Source organism: Sorex fumeus, unplaced genomic scaffold, assembly GCF_029834395.1.
Source record: "Sorex fumeus unplaced genomic scaffold, SorFum_2.1 ptg000006l, whole genome shotgun sequence".
Taxonomy (NCBI): Eukaryota; Metazoa; Chordata; class Mammalia; order Eulipotyphla; family Soricidae; genus Sorex; species Sorex fumeus.
Window position 1 is genome coordinate 99,521 of NW_026606063.1, and position 21,510 is coordinate 121,030.

At 59.9% G+C, this 21,510-nt stretch overlaps 2 protein-coding genes across 3 annotated transcripts in view; both read right to left on the bottom strand.

Moving 5' to 3' along the window:
• The window catches only part of SYT14 (synaptotagmin 14), a 44,670-nt gene extending 38,135 nt beyond the window's left edge, over positions 1–6,535 (bottom strand). For both annotated transcript variants that reach the window (XM_056124529.1, XM_056124521.1), the window contains exon 1: positions 6,428–6,535. In XM_056124529.1, the coding sequence (XP_055980504.1) occupies positions 6,428–6,440 (13 nt within the window). In that variant the 5' untranslated portion in view covers positions 6,441–6,535. The remainder of the gene's footprint in view (positions 1–6,427) is intronic.
• Positions 6,536–14,385: 7,850 nt separating this feature from the next.
• Positions 14,386–20,884, bottom strand: UTP25 (UTP25 small subunit processome component). The gene is made up of 12 exons (XM_056123502.1): positions 20,754–20,884; positions 19,968–20,007; positions 19,341–19,560; positions 18,526–18,699; positions 18,178–18,266; positions 17,115–17,507; positions 16,494–16,713; positions 16,217–16,419; positions 15,420–15,602; positions 15,212–15,324; positions 14,831–15,076; positions 14,386–14,656 (listed from the first exon to the last, which is right to left on the bottom strand). The coding sequence occupies exons 1-12, from the start codon at positions 20,858–20,860 to the stop codon at positions 14,416–14,418; spliced, it is 2,229 nt and encodes a 742-aa protein (XP_055979477.1). The 5' UTR covers positions 20,861–20,884; the 3' UTR covers positions 14,386–14,415.
• Between the last annotated feature and the right edge of the window lie 626 nt (positions 20,885–21,510).

The following is a 21,510-nucleotide window of genomic DNA, read 5'->3' on the forward strand; positions in this document are numbered from 1 at the left end:
GTCAGCTGGAAACAAACAGGAAGCAGAAAGAAGCCCCAATGGTCCCTGAGGAAACTAAGTTTCAACTTTGCATGAAACAAACACTAAGTAGATCAATGATCTCAGCTCATTTAGAAGCTTGTTGTGAAGAGTTTGTTTCATTGTTTCATTTTTACTTTTCTTTCTCACGGTTGTGGGACCAGAAGCTCAAAGCCGACTCCTGGCTCAGGGATCACTCCTGATGGATTCTGGGGACCATAAATGGTGCCAGGGACCAAACTGGAGAAGGCCACACGCAGGCAAGTGCCCTACCTGCTGTACTATCTCTCTGGACCCTATTAACAGCTGATTTTATTCTCTGGGGGAGAGGGTGGGGGGGTCACACCCAGCAATGCTGCCCCTGACTCTGCACCCAGAAATCACTCCTGGTGACGTTCGGGGGACCAATTGTGATACCCAGGATAAAACCCAGGTCAGCCACATGCAAGGCAAACCCTTTCCCCACTGTCCCAGCGCCCCAGCCATTAACAGTTACTTTTTAAAAGCATGAATGGGGGTTGGGGGATAGTTCATAGGTTAGGGCACAGGCCTGGTTGGCACGTTCCCAACCCAAGCTGAATTTCTGGTGCCACGTGGTCTTCCAAACTCTGCCAGGTGTTTGAAGCCCCCAGCCCCAGCACCAACAGACCTGGGCAACACCACACCCTCAGGCCCCTGTGCTGAAGGGCCGACAGCTAAAGACACCCTCTAGCCTCCCCAACCAAAAACAAAAAAATTAGAAACAGGCCAAGAGAAGACACAGTGGCAGAGCACATGCTGCATGTGCTGGAGACGGGATTCCATGTCTGACACTGCCTGTGGCCCCCGAGTACCACCAGGGGTGGCCCTGAGCAGAAGGATGGGAGGGAACGTGAGAGGAGGGGGTGCTAAGGAAAGAAGGAAGGGAGGGAAGGAGGGAGGGAGGGAGAGAAGGAAGAAGGGAGAGTGAAAGGGGAGGAACAGAAAACTTCAGATGTTGCCCACTAGCAAAGTAGGTCATGTGGGGAGAAGGGAAGACTAGGAAAGAGCGTTTCCATCCCTAAAGTAGGTTAGATCGGGGCTCCGCATTCCTGTGTGAGGGCAGCGAGCATCCAGAACCTGCCAGGAGTGAGCCAAAGAGCCACGCCAGAGGCCGGCCAGGACCTACAGGGACTGAAGGGCTGAAGAACTGGGCCAGCAACTGGACCGGCACAGGGTGAAGAAGCAGCTGGGAGGGGCGACCCTGGCCCTTCTTCAGGCTGTGACTGAACCCACACCACCCCCCCCCCCTTGCTGAGCTGGATGTGCACAGTTCACCCCGAGGGGCTCGGGGGACCCTACGGGTTCGAGGGATTGAGCCCAGGTTGGTCTTATGCAAACCAAGCACCTTCCCCGATGTACTATCACCTTTTTTTTTTAATCTACTTTTTTCTATCCAAGAACTGGAGACAAATTCACCATCTCTCAGTCATCTCAAATGACCAGGTGCAGCTTCTTCCAGAAGTGCCGAGACCCTTTCTCATTCAGTATGTGCAGTGCCTCTCCTGATCCAGGTGAACTCCCGAATTGACTCAGAAATTTTTCTTAGCTTGTCAAGGTCACTTACTGCTTACAAATGTAACCCATTTTCCCATCTGAGACACTTTTTAAATTCAGGACATTTTTGGTTACAATCTCTGTTTTGGACAGTTGGAAAAGCTCCCCAAGATAATGCTGCAGAACTAGTCAGTCTCTGGAGACAAGAGTCTCACCCTGGACTCGACTGAAAACCCTTTTCATTTTAAGGGCATTGGATCATTTAAGCAACTGATAAGCATTATCACATTAGTTGGCTCAGAATACTAAAGCTAATTTAACATGTCATGAAAATGTGCTACACTTGGTGACTCAGATATTACTGTGAATATCAATGTTAATGTAATCCTGAAAATGTGAAAACAAGAACTTATTGTGAATATGCATAAGGATCCTAGAGGCTTAATTTCAAATCAACCTCTAATAACAGCTTGTGTGCCATCACTGTTTTTTCCTTCCTAAAAAAGGAAAATGAAGGCTCCGAATGGTTGGGGTTCAGTGAAGACTTCACTGCCCACGTGTCCAAAACATGCATAGTTACTCAACTGGAGGAAGTACTGGGTGTTACAATCCTCTTCTTCTTTTTATTCTCCCACATTTTGTATTTTTGCTGCACTGGGCTTGGATCCCAGGGCATGCAAGGCAAATGCCCTACTGCCCAGTTACATCTGCAGTTACATTGTTGCTTTATCCTCACATGGACACTTTCCACTTTCCACGCTTTCCAGACACTTTCCATTTTCCTAAAGATGTCAACCACCTCCAACAGTGCAGGTAGGAGGCGATAAAGAGGTGGGTTGCACCTCCTGGGCAGACCCCTCCCTGGCACACAGAGCTGAGCACAGTCCCTGGTCTTGAAAAGTGGAGCTGAGCTGAGAAGCCCCGGGAGCTCTGTGTTCACAGAGATCTCCACCTCCAGCAGGACCCCAAAAGCTCCTGAGACCGAGAAGGCCCGAGAGCGCTAATGTAGCTGGGTGAGTTACAAAAAGAGCCTGAGTCAACTCCGAAGCATTGGCCCACTGAAGTGAAAAGCAACGGCAGTGGTGCACAGGTGCTCGCTGACACGCAGAAAGCAAAGGAAATTCTTAAACAGTCGTCAGCCCCGGCCGGGCGCCTGGGTGGTGTGACTTTCCAATCCCAGAACCCCCTCTCTGCGGGGTCATGCTGGGCTCTGGCAGAGATGTGGGGTGAGAGACAGCACAGCGGGGAGGGTGTTTACCTTGCACGTGGCCGAACCGGGTTCGATTCCCAGCATCCCATATGGTCCCCTGAGCATCACCAGGAGTAACTCCTCAGTGCAGAGCCAGGAGGAACCCCTGTGACCCAAAAAGCAAAAAACAAACAAACAAAAAAAAAAAAACACCTCTGTGCAAGAGTGTGGGGAAGTCTACAGTATGTGACGGGTTAAAAGCACAAACACTGGGCAGAGAGATCAGTGGGTGAGGCACTGGCCTTGCATGCTGACCCAGTGTGACCCCCAGCACTACATACCGTCCCCAGAGCCCGGCCGGGAGAGAGCCCTGAGCACAGCTGGGTGTGGTCCCAGACAAACAAAAAACAACAGGATAAAATCACAAATCCACACCCAGATTTCTCTGACCTATCCTTCCTTTACAACTGAAAAATCAAACTTTACCCAGAGGGATCACGTGGTCCAAGTCCACACACAGGAGTGTCCATCAGCTGTGTCAATCCAGCCGAGCTTTCTGAGGCTCTCAGGGAAGGCGAGAGAGGGAAGGCCCACTTAGCTGAGGGTGTGAAGCTCTCGGAGGTGCATCTGACCAGGACAACCAGAGGCCCTGGAAAGAAAGTCAAGCCTGGCAAGAACGAGACGTGCCAGGAGGTGACAGACTTCTCAGAGGAATGAGAGGCCCAGCCTCACTTCACGGGTCAGGCTGAGACCCAGCTTGGGCAGGACCTGGGACCAACAGGAGGAAAGTGAAGAGAAAACCCCGCGGGCTCATTTGTGGATCTCCAAGCTGCTCACGAAGCTGTCTCGCGAGTTGGCTTGCCACTCAGATGGCGAACTGACTCGGAGCGTGGGTGAGAACCACCAGCTCTCCAGCTACTATTTGAAAATGTAAACCAGGAAAGCTCGGTGAGCCCACAGTTTATTAATAGTGGGTTTTAATTGGCTGCTCCAGAAAGGAGAACTGGGATGAGCAGCAGAGGGAAGCGGGCCAACGGCAAGTGTTCCGGTGAGGCGCGTCACGGGAATGCAGGGGGCTTTCTCTGCGGAGGCTCCACACAGCCTGCTACAGCTCACTGCCTTCAGGAGAGCGGCCCAAGCCATGCTCGGGCTGGGAGGACAGCTCACACATGTGACGATGGAGGGGTTTGTGTGCAAGTTGAGAGAAGGAACTCAGCGTGGACACAGAAGGTGGCTGGACAGGCGGCTCGCTGTCGCCCGAGATGAGAGGAGAGACCTCGGCACCGGCCCATGGCCCTGGCCACAGCAGCCAGAGGTCTGCGAGCCATCCCCAGCGCTGCTGTAGCTGCAGTGCCAGATCACTGCTTGCCTGAGGACGGAGTGACTTTTCCATCCTGACCAAGCCCGAGTAGCTCGGTGTGTACCCACAGTCCCCTGGATCTGACACGGGGCAGAAACCAGGAACTGCGGGGCTGTGAGTCTGGCTTCACACGCAGCAGTCAGGCAGCACCGAGTCCTGGTGGCGAGAGCCCGAGGGCCACATCAGACCAAAGGGAATGGAGTGAACTGGCAGATCAGAAGGATCTGGCTTCAATTCTGAACACGGTTACCAGTGCCAGGATTTCCGAGGCATGGTGGGAGGGGAGTGGGTGAAACAAGGTGCTTTGGGTCAGCCAGGTCTCCTCCTGGAAGTTCCCAGAAGCTCGTGCTAAGCCTTGTCGGCAGGACTAGGTTCTGGGGTAGAAGGGGCTTCCTGCGTGCCACCTGTCAACCCATCTGGAATCAAACGACTGTCACCAGCCGCCAAGAGAGAAACGTGCCAATCGAACCAGCAGACAAGACACAGGTATTTTGTTCAGCACGATTTGCTCAAGAGCTGTCTTTAAGACACAGATAACAGTGCTTTCAAAAGAGGCTCCAGTGGGAAGAAGTGACTGGGCACCGTGTCTGTGCTCAGACTCAAACCCTGGACTGAGGAGACAGCTCACCCTAGCCAGAGCTCCTGCTCCCTGCAGAGCTGAGCAGTGCCATATCCTCAGCCCTCGCAGGAAACCATCCAGTCTGGCTGGAAAAATCCCTGAGAGGGGCCCGTAGCCCACCAGAAAATCACTAGGGAGCCTCCCCCAAATCTGTCTTCTCTGCTGGAGTCTGGGCCGCCATGAACCTCAGATTTCACGTCGACTGTGTGCAGGCCACTAGCAGCATGAGAACCAAGTCCCTGGGAACAGCTCTGGGCAAGGGCATTCCTGGGCCCCCCAATGCTGACAGCCCCCTCTGTCTCGGTCCTGAGCTGGTCTGACTTCTGGACCGGCAGACAGCTTTTGGCAAATGCTAACACGGACTTCAACTCCTCTGTCTAATGCCATTTGACACCAGGAAACACTGAAAGAGTGCTATGTGTGGACATACATACGAGTCCACAGAAGAATCCACAGAACACAGAGAATTTAGAAAACAGTGTCCTTTATGCAAGTCCCAGGGGCAGTGCCAACAGCGTTAGCGACATGAAAACAAGGCACAGGGCGGATAGGGTGGGGGTGGGGGCGCTGGGAATGGAGAGAGAATCCAGAGAAGCAGCTTCAGAAACAGCTACGGGCCAACATCGAGCTCAGCACAAAAGCACCTGCTGTTGTCCTGGGTTCTGACCTGGCAGGCGGACTCCTGGCACAAAGCTGCAGTCTGGAAAGAGGGCCCTTGCCGGACACCACCTGGTGAACCCAGGGAGCCTGGCCTATGAGCCCCGTGTTCTCCCTTCCTCACCCAGAACGCAAGCCAGCCACATGCCGCTGCAGACACCCAGCACAGAATTCAAGCCAGGTCTGGCCTTGCACACGGCTGACCCAGGTTCCATCCCAAGCGCCCCATATGGTCCCCCCAACCCAGCCAGGAGTGAACCCTGAGTGCAGAGCCAGGAGTAAGCCCTGAAGACTGCCGGGAAGGGTGCCCCCCTCCCCTAAAAACAAACAAACAAAACCCAGAAAACTTCAGCAGCGGATTTGGAGCCCAGATTTTTTTCAGCTGGAAATCTATTCGCTAGGCCGATAACTCATACAGCCCCCCCCCCGGGGCCAGAGAGGTGTCCAAGGCTGCAGACCCCACACGGCCTGCACCTAGCGGTACCCGTATCTGCGGTCAGGTCCCGGCACCCCGCCACAAGAAGCCTCAGAAGCTGCATGCTGCCAAGCCGGGGAGGGGGGCTCTGGAAAGTTCCGCCCAGGTAGGCGCACGCGAAGTTCGGGCTCAGGATGACTTAGCGCTAAGCACCTCCGGCTGCTGCCAGGGGCCAACACGGCTCTCCGGACAAAGTGCTTTCCAGGCGGTGGCGAGTCCGGCCCGGCAGGGCGAGGGGCCGCGGCGGGGGCCTCGCCTACCCCCGTGCTCACGGGCGGCGGCGGCGGCGACGGCGTCTCCCCCTCGCGGGGCCACCCTCGGGCGCGGGCGCGGGCGCCCGGGGACCCCGGCCAGCGAGCCCGGGGCCCGTCCCCGCGGCGGCCGGCGCGCGCCGCTCGCGGGGCAGGGCCGGGCCGGGCCGCGAGCCGGGCCCAGTCGCGGAGGGAGGCCGCGCCCGCCGGCCGGGCCCGGAGCCCCGCGGGGCGCAGCGCGGGGGGCGCGCGCCCGACCCGGCCCGGCCCGGCCCGCCCGGGGGCCGCGCGGCGGCGGCGGCGAGGGGCCCAGCGCGGGCCGACCGCCCGGGCCGCCACCTACCTTCGATCGCCATGATGCGCTCGCCATGGGCCGCGGGCCGAGCGGGGCGCCGCGGCGGGGACGCGGCCGCGCGGGCCGCGGGGCGCGGGCCGGGGGCGCGGGCCGGGGGCGCGGGCGGGCGCGGGGCGGGCGCGGCGGCGGCGGCGGCGGGAGCGCGCGCGGGGCCGCGGCACCTTCCCGGGCGCGCACGTGACCGCGCGCCCCCGCCGCGCCGCGCCCGCCCGCGGGGATTCGAACTCGGGCGGCGCGCGGGGGTCCGGCGGCGCGGCAGCGCGGGCCGCGTCAGGACCATGGACAGGGCCGCGCCGGCCACGGGGGCGGCCCGGGAGCGCCTCGCCGCGCCCGGCGGTGCGGGGGGCGCGCCGGAGCCAGGCCGCGGGCGAGGGCGCGGGCGGGGGTCCCCTGAGGACACCGCGCTGCCCGCGCGCGCGCGCGCGCACGCCCGCCTCTCCCTCCTCGCGCCCTGGTGGGCTTCCCTGGCGCCTCGGCTCGACTCCCACCTACACGGACGCGACAGACGCTCTTTGGGGCCACCTGGGAGTGGGACTCGCGGGCGCTTTGGCACGGGGGCTTGAGAGCGTGGCTGCGGCGGGCCTCGGGGTCTGCAGGGGAGCTGCGACCCCGAACCCTTCCTTTCTCCCGGGCCTCCAACCAGGGCGGCCCTCTGGTCACCCAGGACCTGGTCACCAGGGGCGCCGGGGAGCAGGGAGTCGCGGTGCTTCTGCCAAGCAGGGCAGGATGTGGTCCTTGGCACTCCTGGGAATCGCAGATCCCCACGGTGCGCTCCAGACTCCCTGTTTGCTTGCCGGTTTCTTGGTCACACCTGCGGTGGTGGTTGGGGAACGTGCGTGGCAGGGATGGAGCTCACAGGCAGAGCCTGTGCGGGGCCCCACGGTCCCTCTGGCCTGCCTTTCTTCCATGGGCCACAGTGCCACAGGAACAGTCACACGGGGCTCTTCTTCTTACGCGCTCATAAGGCCCCTTTTATTCTCAGGCCCTTTTCCTGAGAAGGAAGGAGAGAGAACCCACTTGCACCAGTGCCACCAGGAAGGAAAGTGGGAATGGGAGAGGGCGCCATGGCACTGGGCTGGGCCCACCGGCTCCAGCTACTCTGGGCCTCTTTGGGCACACGGCCACACTGCTCGCTAGTGTCCTCCCCCCTCTGCCTCACCAGGCCCACTACTGGTCACTCCTCTGAACTGGCAAACACTAAGGTTCAGGCAGGAAGATGTGGGTGTTTGTGGCTCGAGCTCCCTCCCCAGCACTCCAGGTCCTCAGCGTCACTGGCCCTGCTGGCCCCAGAGAGACCACACCCCACCCACAGCCTGCACGCATCCCTAAAATCACCCAGCTGCCCCCGCACTGAAAATGTGATCCTTACAGAGAATGGTAGGGAAAACAGGTAAGGAAAAAGAAAGTAGTAGACATTTCAACCTAAGACACAGGCAAGAGGCTCCTCGGAAGGGCTCAGTTCCGCCCCATTTCCTCCTTAATGTGCCCTGTTCACAAGCACAGGGAAATGGAAAATGTTTTTTCTTTCTGGAGAGCGGGGTTGGCTCCTTTCTCAGTGCTCAGGGAACCCAGGCCCTGTTCGTCAGAAATGAGAAACCTCTCTCCCAGGGATCTGGGGAGCAACAGCCTGCTAACCCCTCACCCACAGCCGAGCCCTGCTGTCTGCAGACAAGCAGGCCCAACATGGAATAGCACACGGAGACTTCAGATTTGGAGGGGCCACACACAAAGGTAGCCAGAGCCTTGTACTCTGCCCCCAGCCCCAGGTCCAGCCCCGGACGCTGTCTCAGAAGCCTCATCTGGTGTCCTGAGGTGTCTTCTTACCTGTTGGTTTGCTGGTAGGAGCTTGGAACGGACCTTCTCTGCCATTCTTTTCACCAGGAGGCCTGTGACCCCTGTTGCGCTGAGCTACTCAGGCACTTCCAGGCATTTGAAGGGGGACCTGGGAATCAGCACCCTCAAAAGGCGCCTTCCAGTCAGCCACAGGAAAGCCAATTCAGGCTTGGAAAGACAGGTGTTGGTCACAGAGTCTGCCTGTGGATCACTCCCAGCACCACAAAAGACCAGTTTGGGGCGATGGGGGCCTAAGCAGCTCAGGAACCTGGGGCCCCTTTCTTCTCAGCCAGATGGGTCTGTGGTTCAATGCAGCGCGGCACAGACCTTGCAGTGCCAGGGACACCAGGGTTGCACCCAGCCATGTGCTCAGGACCACGTGGTTCCGGGGATCAAACCAGCACCAGATTCGTGCACAACTGAGTCCGCAGCCTCAAGGCTGATCTTCCACGCAGACTCTTCCTGCTATGGACAGTTCCAACTCAGAAGCCAGTGGGGTTTCTCGGGCCTCTGACGGACTGTAGAGATGGGCTGATGGCCCTCCTTGCTGCGCCACCTGCCGTGTGACAGGGCAGCACCTCAGGCCCCGACTCATATGCTGGCCTCAGCTCTGGTGCTGGGACAGCGCCATCTTGCCTGTGGGCTGCCTTTTTACCATCCCCACACTGCGAAAAATAAAACCAAGTGAAATCTATATAACAGGAATGCAGCTCCTGGTCTATTCCCTCGAGCAGGCCCCAGTAACGTCTCCTTCATCCTAGCCCTGAGATTTTTTTTAAAAGTGCCACATTCAAGGCTCTTTCAGAGTTAGGAGAATGAGACCCTTCATTGTTACTGGTATTTGGCATATTGGGTATGCCACGGGGAGTTTGCCAGACTCTGCCCTGTGGGCAGGTTACATTCGGTAGCCTGCCAGTTTGTCCAAAGTAGGAATGAGATGATAAGATGTCGCGTGACCACGAATGCGGCTGTGCGCTTCTGGGAGCTGGGTTTTACAGCTCCTGGTATAAAACAAAAAAAAATCTGAGTTCATTTCTTTGGTTTAGTTTTGAGGCCACACCTGGTGATGCTCAGGAATCAATCCTGGCTGTGCCTAGGGGACTCTGTGCAGTGCTGGAGATCGAACTGGTGTCAGCTGTGTGTGTAGATAACATTGGTTTGTCCTTTCTCCTTTGCCACAGGGAGCTTAGGTTTATCGGGTTAAACCATTACAGTGCTCCCGAGTTACTCCCATTCCTCTGTTTATCTGTAAACTCTTCTCTGTGCTCTCCTCCCCAGCCAGTTAATCACCTTTTCTCCCTAATCAGATTCCGTTAGCTTGTAAGATCAGATCCTTCTTGGACACTGAACTTGTATTGTAAGTTATGTCCTTTGCATAGTTTAACTTAAAGCAATGTCCTTTCTGTATGAACACAGGAAGACAGTTAATGTTATGCTTTGTAACTTGGGAGTTGACTGACTCCGAATAATATTTACTCCTGGGCATCTGCTTTCTTGACTCAGTTGCCCTTAGTTCCTGGCACTCCCAAAGCAGGGTCGCGACGAGGCACTGAATGGACCCAGGGCAAGCTATGAGCTACCCTGGCATCGAAATGGGCCAGGCCAAAGCGCCACAATACTCAACTATAAGTTGAGGGCATGATCATGGACAAATGCTGTCATGATCCAAAAGTAAGTAACGACGAGACTAGGACCCTGCTGGTGCTAGGAAGACTAATCTGGCCTGAGGAATATATAGTGAGATGCCCTCAAGAAGAACCAAACTGTAAATTTATCTCTTTACTGTGCTCATACAGAATGACATTGCTAGAAATATTGGAAGTAGACTTACCTCCAAGTTGAGCTTTCCTCCCCACCCCGACCAGGGCTCCGGCAGCCAAAGACCTCCAGGACCAGCCACCACCATGCTGAGACCACTCTCCGCACACATGAAGGTACTGGCAGAGGGACAAAGTCACGCAGGTTCCGGGCCGAGATCCCCAAGCCTACTCGGATTTGGGCCGAGCATCCTCCACCCAGATCCTCCAAATTCCAGTAGGCGGGGGTCACACCCACCAACTGGCCCCCTGGCACCGTGTAATCCCATTAGCGGCCAAGACTCAGAGACTATAAAAACCAGATCCCGGAACCGCGCGGCCGCGAATGCGCGAATGACATCTTATTATGACATCTTATTATCTCATTCCTACTTTGGACAAACTGGCAGGTTACCAAATGTAGCCTGCCCACAGGGCAGAGTCTGGCAAACTCCCCTTGGCGTACACAATATGCCAAATACCAGTAACAATGATGGGTCTCATTCTCCTAAAGAGCCTTGAATATAATCTCAGGGCTAGGATGAAGGAGACATTACTGGGGCCTGCTCAAGGCAATCGACCAATAACAAGATGATTTGTGATTTGTGATTGTGACTTACAACTATTTAAGTAGATTACTATCTGAGGAAAGAACACACCCTTATTGGGATCCCACCCTTAAGCAGATCTAGTAATCTGGAACAATCTCTTTAGAAGAGATTTTGTCCTTGAGTTAATCTCCTCAGGAGTGGTTTTACCACTCTTTGCTGATTTGTTAATGTTCAACCCACCTTTGTGTCACCACCCTATGTGACTGGTACATAAACCAAGACTGTAAGCTTGGAGGGGGCTTGGGCTCGAGAGAGCGAGAAGGCTCAGGCTGAGGAGGAGGCTGGGGCTCAGACTCAGCTCAAGCTCGGGCTCGGGCTTGGGGTTCAAGAGAGCAGAGACTGAGGCTCAGGCTGAGGCTCGGGCTCGGGAGCTCCAGAGGGTAGAGTCAGAGGTGAGAGTGAAGACTGGAATAAACTGCAATTGATACTGACCAGCCTGGCCCTCGTTCGTTCCTTCACCTGCCCATCGCCACTGACCTCCCCCAGGGTGGGGAAAGCGACTTGAGACTACTGAACGTGGGCGGCGGGAGAGACAGAGCCCCCTCCCCCCCCCCCCACCCTCTTGAAAACACAGTGTGCAAGGGAGGCAGTTTAATCCCTGCACTACCTCCCTGTTTGGGGCTGGAAAAGAACCACTACCCATGAAAGTGCTGTTTCAAGGTGCTAAAGACTCTTGGAGCAGCAGATGCGGTTAAAGCAGAGTAAACCATTAGATGGAGCTCACGCGAAATACTCATCCTGACTGCTCCAATAATGAAATTTCTGGGTGTAGTTGCTATCAGTTTACCTGTGCCTGGGGAAAGGGGGATGAAGGGAGCATTTGATCTGATGCAGATCTTAAAAGCAAACCCACCTGCTGGGACGAAGATGCCTGCCTGTAAAAACTATAGCTTACACGCGCGCGGGGGAGGGATGCGAAGATGATGTGTTGGTGGGCTCTCGAGTCGCTGTGTAGGGACCCGACCAATATGGCTCCTCCTTTGTGCTTTGCTTCTGTGCGTGCCGCTGTGCTCTCTTCTATTTCCGACTCCGTCTCTGTAGTCTCTCCTCTGGTCTCTTCCAATCTCTCTCTCTCTCTCTCTGGAGCTCTTCTGCTTCTCTCTCTGGGGCCCTTGGCTCTGGATTCTGACTCTGGCCCCTGGATTCTGAATCTGCTTCTGGCTGCTCTTACAGTCTTAGTTTATATAGCAATCACATAGGATGATGACACAAAGGTGGGTTGAACATTAGCAAATCAACAAGGAGAAGTTAAGACCACTCCTCCAGGAGATGAACTCAAGGATAAAATCTCATCTAAAGAGATTACTCTGGATCCACTTAAGGGCAGGATCCCTTTCAGGGTGTGTTGCTTTCTTCTCAGCTAGTAATCCACTTAGGTAGTTGTACTAAATCTAATAGAACTTAAAAATGACTGGGGTGTGGTTTAGAACTTAAAAGGCGGAGTGGCTGGCCGTGGAGACAAGTGGCGCAATCAGTAGGCCGCCTGAGACTGCTGCTGGCGATAGCCACCCCGGCGCATGTAGCCCTCATTTTTGCGGTAGCCATCTTTCTGATCGCGGAAGTAGCCACCGTAGGTCCCCTGCTTGTGGTCAAACACCCGCTCGTTATTCTCCACCAGGATGCCCAGCTTCTCAGCCAGCTGCAGAGCCAGGTTCTGCTGGGCAGTGGGCTCGGTGCGGTGCATCACCACTGTCTGTGTGGGCTGGTCCAGGGAGGCCATCAATATGAGCACAGTTAAGAGATATATGAACTTAAAGTTTGGTTCTTCCTGAGGAGGTCTTACCACAGTCCTCAGGCCAGGTTAGTTTTTCTAACCCCAGCAGGGTCCTATTCTCATCATTACCTTTGGATCATGACTGCATTTACCTATGATCATGCTCTCAACTTATAGTCGAGTATTGTGGTGCTTTGGCCTGACCCATTTCGATGCCAGAGTAGCTCACAGCTTGTCCTGGGTCCATTCAATTCCTCGTCGGGACCGTGCTTTTGGGGTGCTAGGAACTAAGGGCAACTGAGTCGAGAGAGCAAATGCCCAGGAGTAAATATTATTGGAGTCAATCAACTCCCAAGTTACAAAGCATAATATTAACTGTCTTCCTGTGTCCTTACAGAAAGGACATTGCGTTAAGGTAAACTAAGTCCCCCGTGGCAAGACTGAGAGGACAAACCCATTGTCATCCTACACCTGCCCACGTGTTTCTCTGCCATGTGGCTCAGTAAAGACTGTTTTATTCTTTGTATAAAACTCCTTTTATTAAAAACTAATTGAATAGTTTCTAAACTGCAAGTAGACAATTGTATTGTTATTTAGGAACATTCCATTGATTTTTTAGAAAACAAGTCTGTGAGACCCGAGTATTGCTTTCCCCCTGTACTCCGGGCCAGGAGGGGTCTCACCACTTAACTGGCACACTCGCAGTTTGAAGGTCCGAATAACTTCAAATGACTCCTTCTCACCTAAAGCTAATGTTTTCTTATGTAACTCAAATTAAAGGCAAATGGGCACTTAGTACATCCTTCTCGTTATTTATAGACTCGTCCAATCCACCCGTGCGCCAAGCTGGCAGAGAGGCTTGGCCTAGGTACAGCACATGGGTGCCGGGGAAGGAGCAAAGGTGGCAGAAGACACGGGGGACCAAGTGGGGGACATAGGGAGTGCACAGAGGACTCGGGAGGGCCATTCAGGGGCAGTGTGAAGACAGCAAAGCAAGGGCCATTCCACACATCCCCCACAATATCGGTCTCTGGGTGTGGCTGGGCCCAGTCTGTAATGATGGGGGACCACCTCTGGGGCTCAGGCCCACTTCCACCACCACCCCAGGGGGCTCCTCTGGAACAGGACCACGGACAGGAAAACGCCACGCTGGGGTCCTGTGGGTCCCTTAGGCTCCTGTGGATCTCCTGTGGGTCTCCTATGAGGCTCCTGTGAGGGTCCCATTGGCCTTGCCCAGGCTTGCCTTGAATCTGCAGTGGGCCCAACCAGGAAAGACACTTGGCCCCCAGGCAACCAGTCCCATTTCCCAGGGTCACCCTGAGCGCAGCTGGCTGTAGCCCCTCAACAGTAGTTCTATTTTTGTGGCCCTGTGAATGACACAATAATAAGGAATGGGCAAGGAAAGCCCATGCGTACGTATGTGTGGGGAGGCACCCTGTGGTCTCAGGGGAGCTGAGAGGGGTGAGGGGCAACCCTGCAGCCCAGGGGGTCAAGCTAGCAGACACTTGGGCCTGGGTGTCCGTCATGGAGATGGGCACTAGAGACTCCACCACCATGGACCATTCAGCACGGAGGGGGTGACCAACGGTCACGCTCACCACGGAGCGGACAGTGGGTGACATGGGAGGGGCATGGGCCACATACCAGCAAGGGGACAAACTGTGGGTCACAGGTCAACCCTGAGCCCATGTGACCCATGTGCTCCAGAGAAGGGCGCCACGGCCAGAGCTCACGAGCAGGTGTCCGTCCCCCTAACACACTCACGGAGAATACCCTGCCTAAGGTTTAATCAGCATCATTTCCCACGTGCCAGGCACAGCTCTGGTACTGGCACCCTGGATCTGCGGGGAGACGCGTCTAAAGCAGCTCTGAGCAGCGGAGAGCACATGACGGCAGGGATGAGAAAGTGCCAAACAGCAGCCGCCGCAGGGGAGGAAGCTGGACCCCAGAAGCCGGGGAGGTCCCTGAGGAGGCTTCGCTGTGCCGTCACCCCTCGTGGGCCCGGGTCAGGCTCCAGTGGCCTCACCGCTCGCCAGTGACGAAGAGGTGGACACTCTTCGTGGACTGCAGCATCTGGGCCGCCCGCTCTGCACCCACCACGGCTGCCAGGCGCTGGGCATCGTAGCGGGAGTAGAGGGCAGTGCATGTCCAGGCCTGCTCCCCCATGCCCGTGGCCCCCAGCATGGTGCACAGCTCACTGTAGAAGTGCCCGTAGGTAGGCAGCTGGTAGAAGATCAGGTTCCTCACGCCCTTGATGGTGTACCTGGGGGAAGAGGCTGTGTCAACTTTCTGCAGACCAAGGGGGCCATTCGCTGAGGGCCGGACACTGTGCTCAGCCCAGGTCAGGGAGAAAATCAGGTGTCCCCCCAGAGGGGAACCAGCTCAGTCCAGAAGCTCCAGCTGGGAACCCCGGGGGTGTGTGGCAGTCAGTGCTGACCTCTTGTAGAAATGGAAGCGCTCGGTGAGAAGCAGAAACTGCCGTTCCCCGCGGAGAAAGAAGTGACGGGCGCGGGACACGGCCGGCCTGCGGGTGTACTCGCAGATGTGCGTGGCACTCAGCTCCTCCCGCTTGAAATGGTTCCGGAGCCGCACAAAGTCAAAGTAGGACGGGACATAGATGAGGGTGTGGGACATGACCGCATCCTGGTACTGAGGCAGGACCTTGTCCACAAAGAAGCGGAACCTGGCGGGGAAGCCCAGGGTCACTTTCCCTCCCTCACCACCTGCCAGGACCTGTGTCCTCCTGCCCCCGGGCCCTCCTCTCGGCCCTGCAGCCCTTTCCCCTGCCCTGCCCTGCCCTGCCCCGCCCCCCCATCACCTGGCATCGGCCATGGACTCCACGTCCGTGGCCTCCATCCTCTGGAAGACGTGTGGGAGCTGCAGCAGCACCTGGCTGATGGCACCGGTCACTGGGACGTTCCTCACAGCCACCTGGGGGCGGGGGTGGAACCGGGTAGGGATGAGCAGACAAGCTAGGACACCCACCTGCCCTGCGGGGAGCAGGGAGTCAGGGCCGGGGCGCCCACCTGGCCCTCTGCATTGAGGCAGAACCTGCTGAACACTGCACTGATCTGCGGGTCCGGCAGCGCCCCGAACAGCAGAGTCTGGCGGAAGTAGCGGGTCCAGCCGTTGAGGCTCCACATGCGCACCCGTGAGAAGTCCACGCCGTGGGCCTCGAGGGGCAGCCGGTTCATGTGCTCCATGAGGTGCTGGGGAGGGGCAGCAGCAGATGGGCACACGGGTCACCCACACGCAGCCACAGGCTGCCACACACATGCACAGCCACACCGCAATCACGCACACACGCGCCTCCCCACGAGGAGCACGAGACCAGGCGGAGAGGTGGGTGCAGGCCACCTGGACACCCCCAAGACAAGACTCAGTGGCTGTCCGGGGCTGGGGCCTGGGGGGCTGGGCACTGTGCCAGACAGGAAGCAGCCGCCAGGCTCCAGGGCAGCTCCTGCCTGCTCTTCAGCGGGAGCTGGAGCCAGCGGGGACTCGACCCCAGCAGCCCCTGGCGTGCGCCTCTGATGGCGGGCACTGCCCTGGCTGCACGCACTGCCCTGGCTGCACGCACCTCGAGCTGCCCTTCCTTGTCCCAGACCCGTGAGCTGGGCCGGGTGACGGGCAGGAGCACCTGGGCCTCTGCCCCACAGACAGAGGCAGGCACGGGGCAGACTTCCTGGGGTGGGTCAGACAGAGCCGAGGCCAAGGCCCTAGGGGAGCTGGAAAGAGGTAGCGCTTCCTGGGAGGTTCCACTAGCTCCGCCTTATCTGGGGGAGGGTGCCCCGGAGCCCTGCCCCCGGGGTCTCCTGGGGCTCACCAGCACGTGCTCCCAGTTCTGCATCAGGAAGACGTCAGCCTGGTCAATAACAAGCAGCTCGATGGACGACAGGAAGTCGAAGTCCCGTTGCTTGTCTCCCTCGGCCCCCAGGATGGTGCGCAGGCCCAGGGGGGACGCCAGGAGGATGTCGGAGGAGTAGAAGGGGGCATAGAGGCGGAGGCTGCGCTGGAGCACGGCCACACCTGCAGGCAGGCACACGGTCAGCCCCCGCCCTCCTCAGCCTGTCCGGGGGCCCCCCACCAGCACCCGGCATCACCGATCCGGAAGTGGTCGTCAATGTTGCCCGCGAACACCGCTTCGTAATCCTCGGGCCTCTTCAGGGTGGGCGGCCGCTCCCCGGGCTCAGAACCGTACTCGCTCTGGAACCGCTTCTTGTTGCTCACGACCATCTTCTTCCCGCTGTCGCCCTCCAGGAGGCTGATGAGCAGGTGCACCACGCGCAGGGCCGACTCCCGGAAGGGCAGCACCATCAGCACCTGTGGGCCAGCCAGAGCACGTGCAGCGGCCTGATGCACTGACCCTGGCCCACACCCCCCTCCTGCAGCCCACTTCCACACCCCCACCGCACGGCAGGCCCTTCCAGAAGGCATCGGGGCCCCAGCAGCTGCTCTCGGAAACAAGGCCCAAGTGTCTCCGAGTGACTCAGTGGGGCCGTCACTGTTCACTGTGCCCTGGCACTGCCCAGAGAGCCTCGGCTGCCAAGACCAGCACAGACTGCTCAGCACACGAAAGCCACGTATCCAAGAGGCTCTCAGACCCCAGGCCTGGAGGGGAGGGACGTCGTGGGGGGGGAGCGGGGCGGGGACCCTGCCGGAAGCAGGCAGGCGGCCGTGGAGTTGGTGGGTACAGGTTCCTGCTGGGCCCTGTGGCCCCTCACCTTGGGCCGAGTGAGCCCCTGGTCCCGGAGGGCGTCGTCGTCGGTGCGGGCCTGTGGTCCGTGCACCCGGCGAAGCCCGTTGTTGGCCAGGACACGGGCGTTGGCCTTGAGCACGTGGTTGAGCGCGTGCAAGCAGTACACGCGCCTCACCTCCTCGCCACAGCCCAGCGCCGAGCGCTCGGGGAAGAAGAGGTCTCGGTACGAGTTCATCACCCAGAACAGCTCCCTCTGGAGGGGCGTGAAGGGGCCGGGGGCCACGCCATTGGTCCGAGGCCAGGTGGACTCGAGGGGCTTGTGCAGATGCAGTGACTGCAGGGCCACATCCCGTGGGGGCCTGAGGGCCTCCGGCTGCTGGAACCTGGAGGAGAGCACGAGCTGGCCCAGCACCGGCCACTAGGAGACAGACGGGGATCGTCAGGGCGACACCCCCAGGCAAGGGGGCACGGGGCGAGGGAGGAGGCGGGAGGCACCAGAGCCACACTCCACAAGGGAAAGGTTTGTTCTATGAAGTCTCTAGTCACAGGCCCCACAGAAGTGGCCTGGCTGGGACAAACACCGCACCCCCCCCCCGGGTCCGACCCCGTTTTCCAGAAGGTTCCAGGAGCCCATGACTAGCAGGATCAGTGGTCAGGCGCAGCAACAGAGGCCAAGCCTGCCCCGTCCCCACACAGCAGAAACTAGCAAGCAAAGCAGCACACGGGGACCCTGCGTGCAGATCAGGAACCAAGGTCTGACACCCCCGCCCCCAGCGGGAGCCATGCCCTAGGCCCTGGCCCATGCCCCTCCTGAAGGGCTACGAAGGGCGAGGAAACCCCGCACTGTCCTGGCTGAACCCCTCAGCCCTGGAGACGGCAGGGCTTACTCAGAGCCGCAGCCGCACCTGAGCCCCACAGCCCGAGTCCGGGCAGCATCAGTGGGGAGACAGAGGCCCAGTGAGAACCACAGGAGGCCACGTGTCCTGCCTGGGTTTCCAGGGCAGCCCCAACAGAGGGCACCAGGCACAAGCTAGAGCACGGGCAGCAGCCTAAACCCCAGGGCTCCGGAAGGACCCTGCCATGCTAACCTGCAGAGACCAGCTGCTCGGGGGGGCGGAGGCAGCAGCCTGGACATCCTTCTCTCTCAGTGTTCGGCTCACGTGCTGAAGGAAAGGGTCTACGCAGGGCCCCCTGGTCAGCTCTGCCCATGGGCACCAGGCCCCATGCCTTCCCGGTCCCACCCGCCCACCTCTGAATGCCCAAGGCAGCCCGTGCTCCCGACCTCAGAAGCCACAGCACCCGGCTGCCGCCCACCCACAGACTGCGGTGCAGGGAGTAGGGAGGTAAAAGGCCCGGCCCCTCCTTCCCAGGTCAGTACCCGCAGGTGCAGCCCCAAGGGCTGCTGCCCACCGTGGTCACTCCAGAGGTGCCCTGACCTTGGGAGCCCTCCAGGGCGCTGCTGCCCACGTTCTCATCTTCTAGAAAGTTCGTTTCCAGGCTGAAGAGGGACTCGTGCTTGGTATCGGCAAATTCCCTCGGGGACTCCTGCTGTGGGGAACCTGGGGCCCCATCCCCCATGCGGCCCGTGAGGCTAGCAGGCCTGGATGTGGCTGCAATGACAAGAAGCACTGGTGAGGGCAGTGGGGCCTGAGGGGACCCATGCCCACTGCCCACGACCCAAGAGAAGTGGAAGCCCGGGGAGTCGGTCCAGAGGTGCCCAGTCTCCATCACCGTGGGTGTGGCCCCAAGACAAAGGAAGAAACCCCAGCTGGGCCCACGGCCACACGGAACCCACAGCCAAGTCCGCTGTTGGAGAAAGCATGAGGCATCGCTCTCACGAGTTGCGGACACGGCCTGTCCTGAAAGCTTTACAGAGGACTGTTCTAAGGACACACTTCAAACACAGAACATCCAGAAAATAGGAAAAGCCAGGGAGACCCAACAGGAAGCAGTTTCCGGGGGGGGGGGGGGGGGGGAGGGGGCTAGCTGGAGCACCGCAAGGAGCCATTGCCAGGACTCCACACAGAGCACACTCCTGCCTGGCACCAACGATGGGCACTTCCAGAGAGGAGAGGGTGAGCCCAGCACCCAGACCAGGAATTTTGGCACCCCGGCAGAGTAAGACACGTGCACGTGCTTGCAAGACCCATCACGTGCATAGAACTGGGGGCTCCCCGCTGCTCTCCAGCCCCAACTAAGGGGCTACAGCAACCTCTTGGGGCAAACAGGGGCTCGCAGGACCCGCACTCACCCTCCTGCTGTGCAGCCCCGCCTGCCACCTCTTCCTCTGCGCTGTCTTCACTGCCATCATCCCTGTCGCTCACGGCAGACTCGCCGGTGGAGGAGTCTTCACCCTCCTCCGAGTCCTCGGGAACACTCTTCAAGGTGGCCAGCAACCGGTGGTACCCAGAGACGGGCTGTGGCTCGTTCTCCTCTTCGCTGTCAGAACTGGGTGAATCTGAGCTCTCGGCCTACAGGGAAACCAGGGCTGAAGGCGGGAGGCCGCACTGGTGGCCCACTGGCTCCTGTGCACTGCTGCAACCAAGCCTCGTGCCAAACCTGAGTCTAAGCGCAACTTCCAAGAAAGCGTGACCCCGAGTCCCAGGGCCGCCCAAAGCCCTGGGAGCGCCACACAGCTTATGGGCATGGAACGGACCTGAGACCTCACAGGGAGCAGACAGGGCAGCCGCCCAAGATGCCTGAGAGGCCCCTACCCCCCACCCAGCCCCAGCACCAAACTCGCTTCTGGTCAGTTCTCGCAGGGCTGTCTGCGCCGGGCCTGGGCTGAGCTGGCCGCCCTGCTGAAAGGCAAGCCGCCGCCTGGCACCGGGCACCGTCCCAGGAGCAGCTGTCTGAGCCCAGCGGGGCTGAGTGTTACCAGCTCACAGGCCTGCGGCTTGACTTCCTTCCTGGGAACCCTGGAAAGAAAGAGGCAGTTCAGCCCCTCTTGCTGGGGGTGTGTCCGAGAGGCTGGAGTGAACCTGGCCCGTGGCAGGGACGCGCGCATGAGAAAGCCCTGGGCCACCAGAACCGGCTCCGTCGCAAGAAACAGGACCAGGGTCCGGGCCGGGGAGATGGCGCTTAGGGCTAACAGGGGCTTGGGGGTGAGGCTTGGGGGTGACGCCCCCCCAAAAGCGCTCTCCTTACGATGCCAGGATGTACCGATCCCAAGCCCTTCGTGGGGTCGGAGACTTAGGGGCTGCGTGCAGGTCGAAGCGGACCCCAACTCCGAGAGGCCTCCAGCACGCAGGACGTGGGCCCCGCTCAGCCCTTCCCGGGGGTGGGGGTGGGGGTGGGGGGCGCCCGCCCTCGAGGGTGCAGGAAGACCCAGAGCGAGCGGGGCCGGCTCTGCTCCGTCCGACCAGGGCTGGCTGCAGCCTGGGCCTCGACCACACCCGGGGCGGCGGCGCCAAGTCAGGGCGGGCGGGGGTCCGGGGCCCGGGGGTCTCTCTGGGGAGGGGGCTCCTCGCCGGGGGAACGGCGTCCTCGCCTCTCCGGGAACTTCTCGGCTTCGACTCCGGACCCGAGCCCGGGACCCGCGGGCCGGTGGCGGAGTCCGGCGGCCAGCGCCGCCCCCGGCCGGCCCCGACCTCGGCCCGGCCCCGACCCCGGCCCCGGCCCCGGCCCCGGCCCCGGCCCCGGCCCCGGCCCCGGCCGCGCCCACCTGTCGCGGCACGGGTGCTCCTCGCCGAAGTCGCGCAGGTGCTTCTTCTGCTTCTTGCTGAGCGAGCCGAGCAGCCGGCTCCGGCTCTGGCCGCGGCGCTTGCCCATGGCGGGGGTCGCAGGGCGGGGGTCCCGGGCGGGGGTCCCGGGCGCGCGTCCAGCCGCGCCCACGTGAGCGCCGCGCGCCGAGCCCGGGTCGCAAAGCCGCGGCGCTTTACGGCGGCGCGCGACCGACTTCCGGCGAGGCGCCACTTCCGGCCTCGCTGCTGCCCCTGGCGGCGGCGGCGCGCGGAGCCGCGTGCGCCCAAGGGGGCCGGGCCGGGCCGGGGTGGGGGGCGTGGCGCTGGGGGGCGGGGCGCCGCGGGGAGGGTCCCCACAAGAGGAGGGGGCGTCGCGGGACCACCCCCCAACCCCCCGGCCTGCGACAGGCCGCCCACCGAGGCCAGGGTGGGGTCGGGCCCCTTGGCGACGAGGCGTCTGGCCCCCCGGCAGCGTCGGGCGCCCCCCGCTCTGCTCCGCGGGGCGCGCGAGGGTGACCCGAGTGGGCGCCCGGACGCCCGCGACCCCCGCCCCGGGGCGCTTCCGAGGGGCCTCCCGGGCTCCGGGCCGAAGCTGCAGCACAGCAGAGCGGCCTTGCGCGCGGCCAGGCCGGGCCCGGTCCCTGGCGCCCGCGGGTTCCCCGGGCGCGGGCAGGAGGGGCAGCGAGTGTCCCCCGGCGTGGCCCCCAAACGGAGCGAGGCAGAAATCGGTCCCCATCC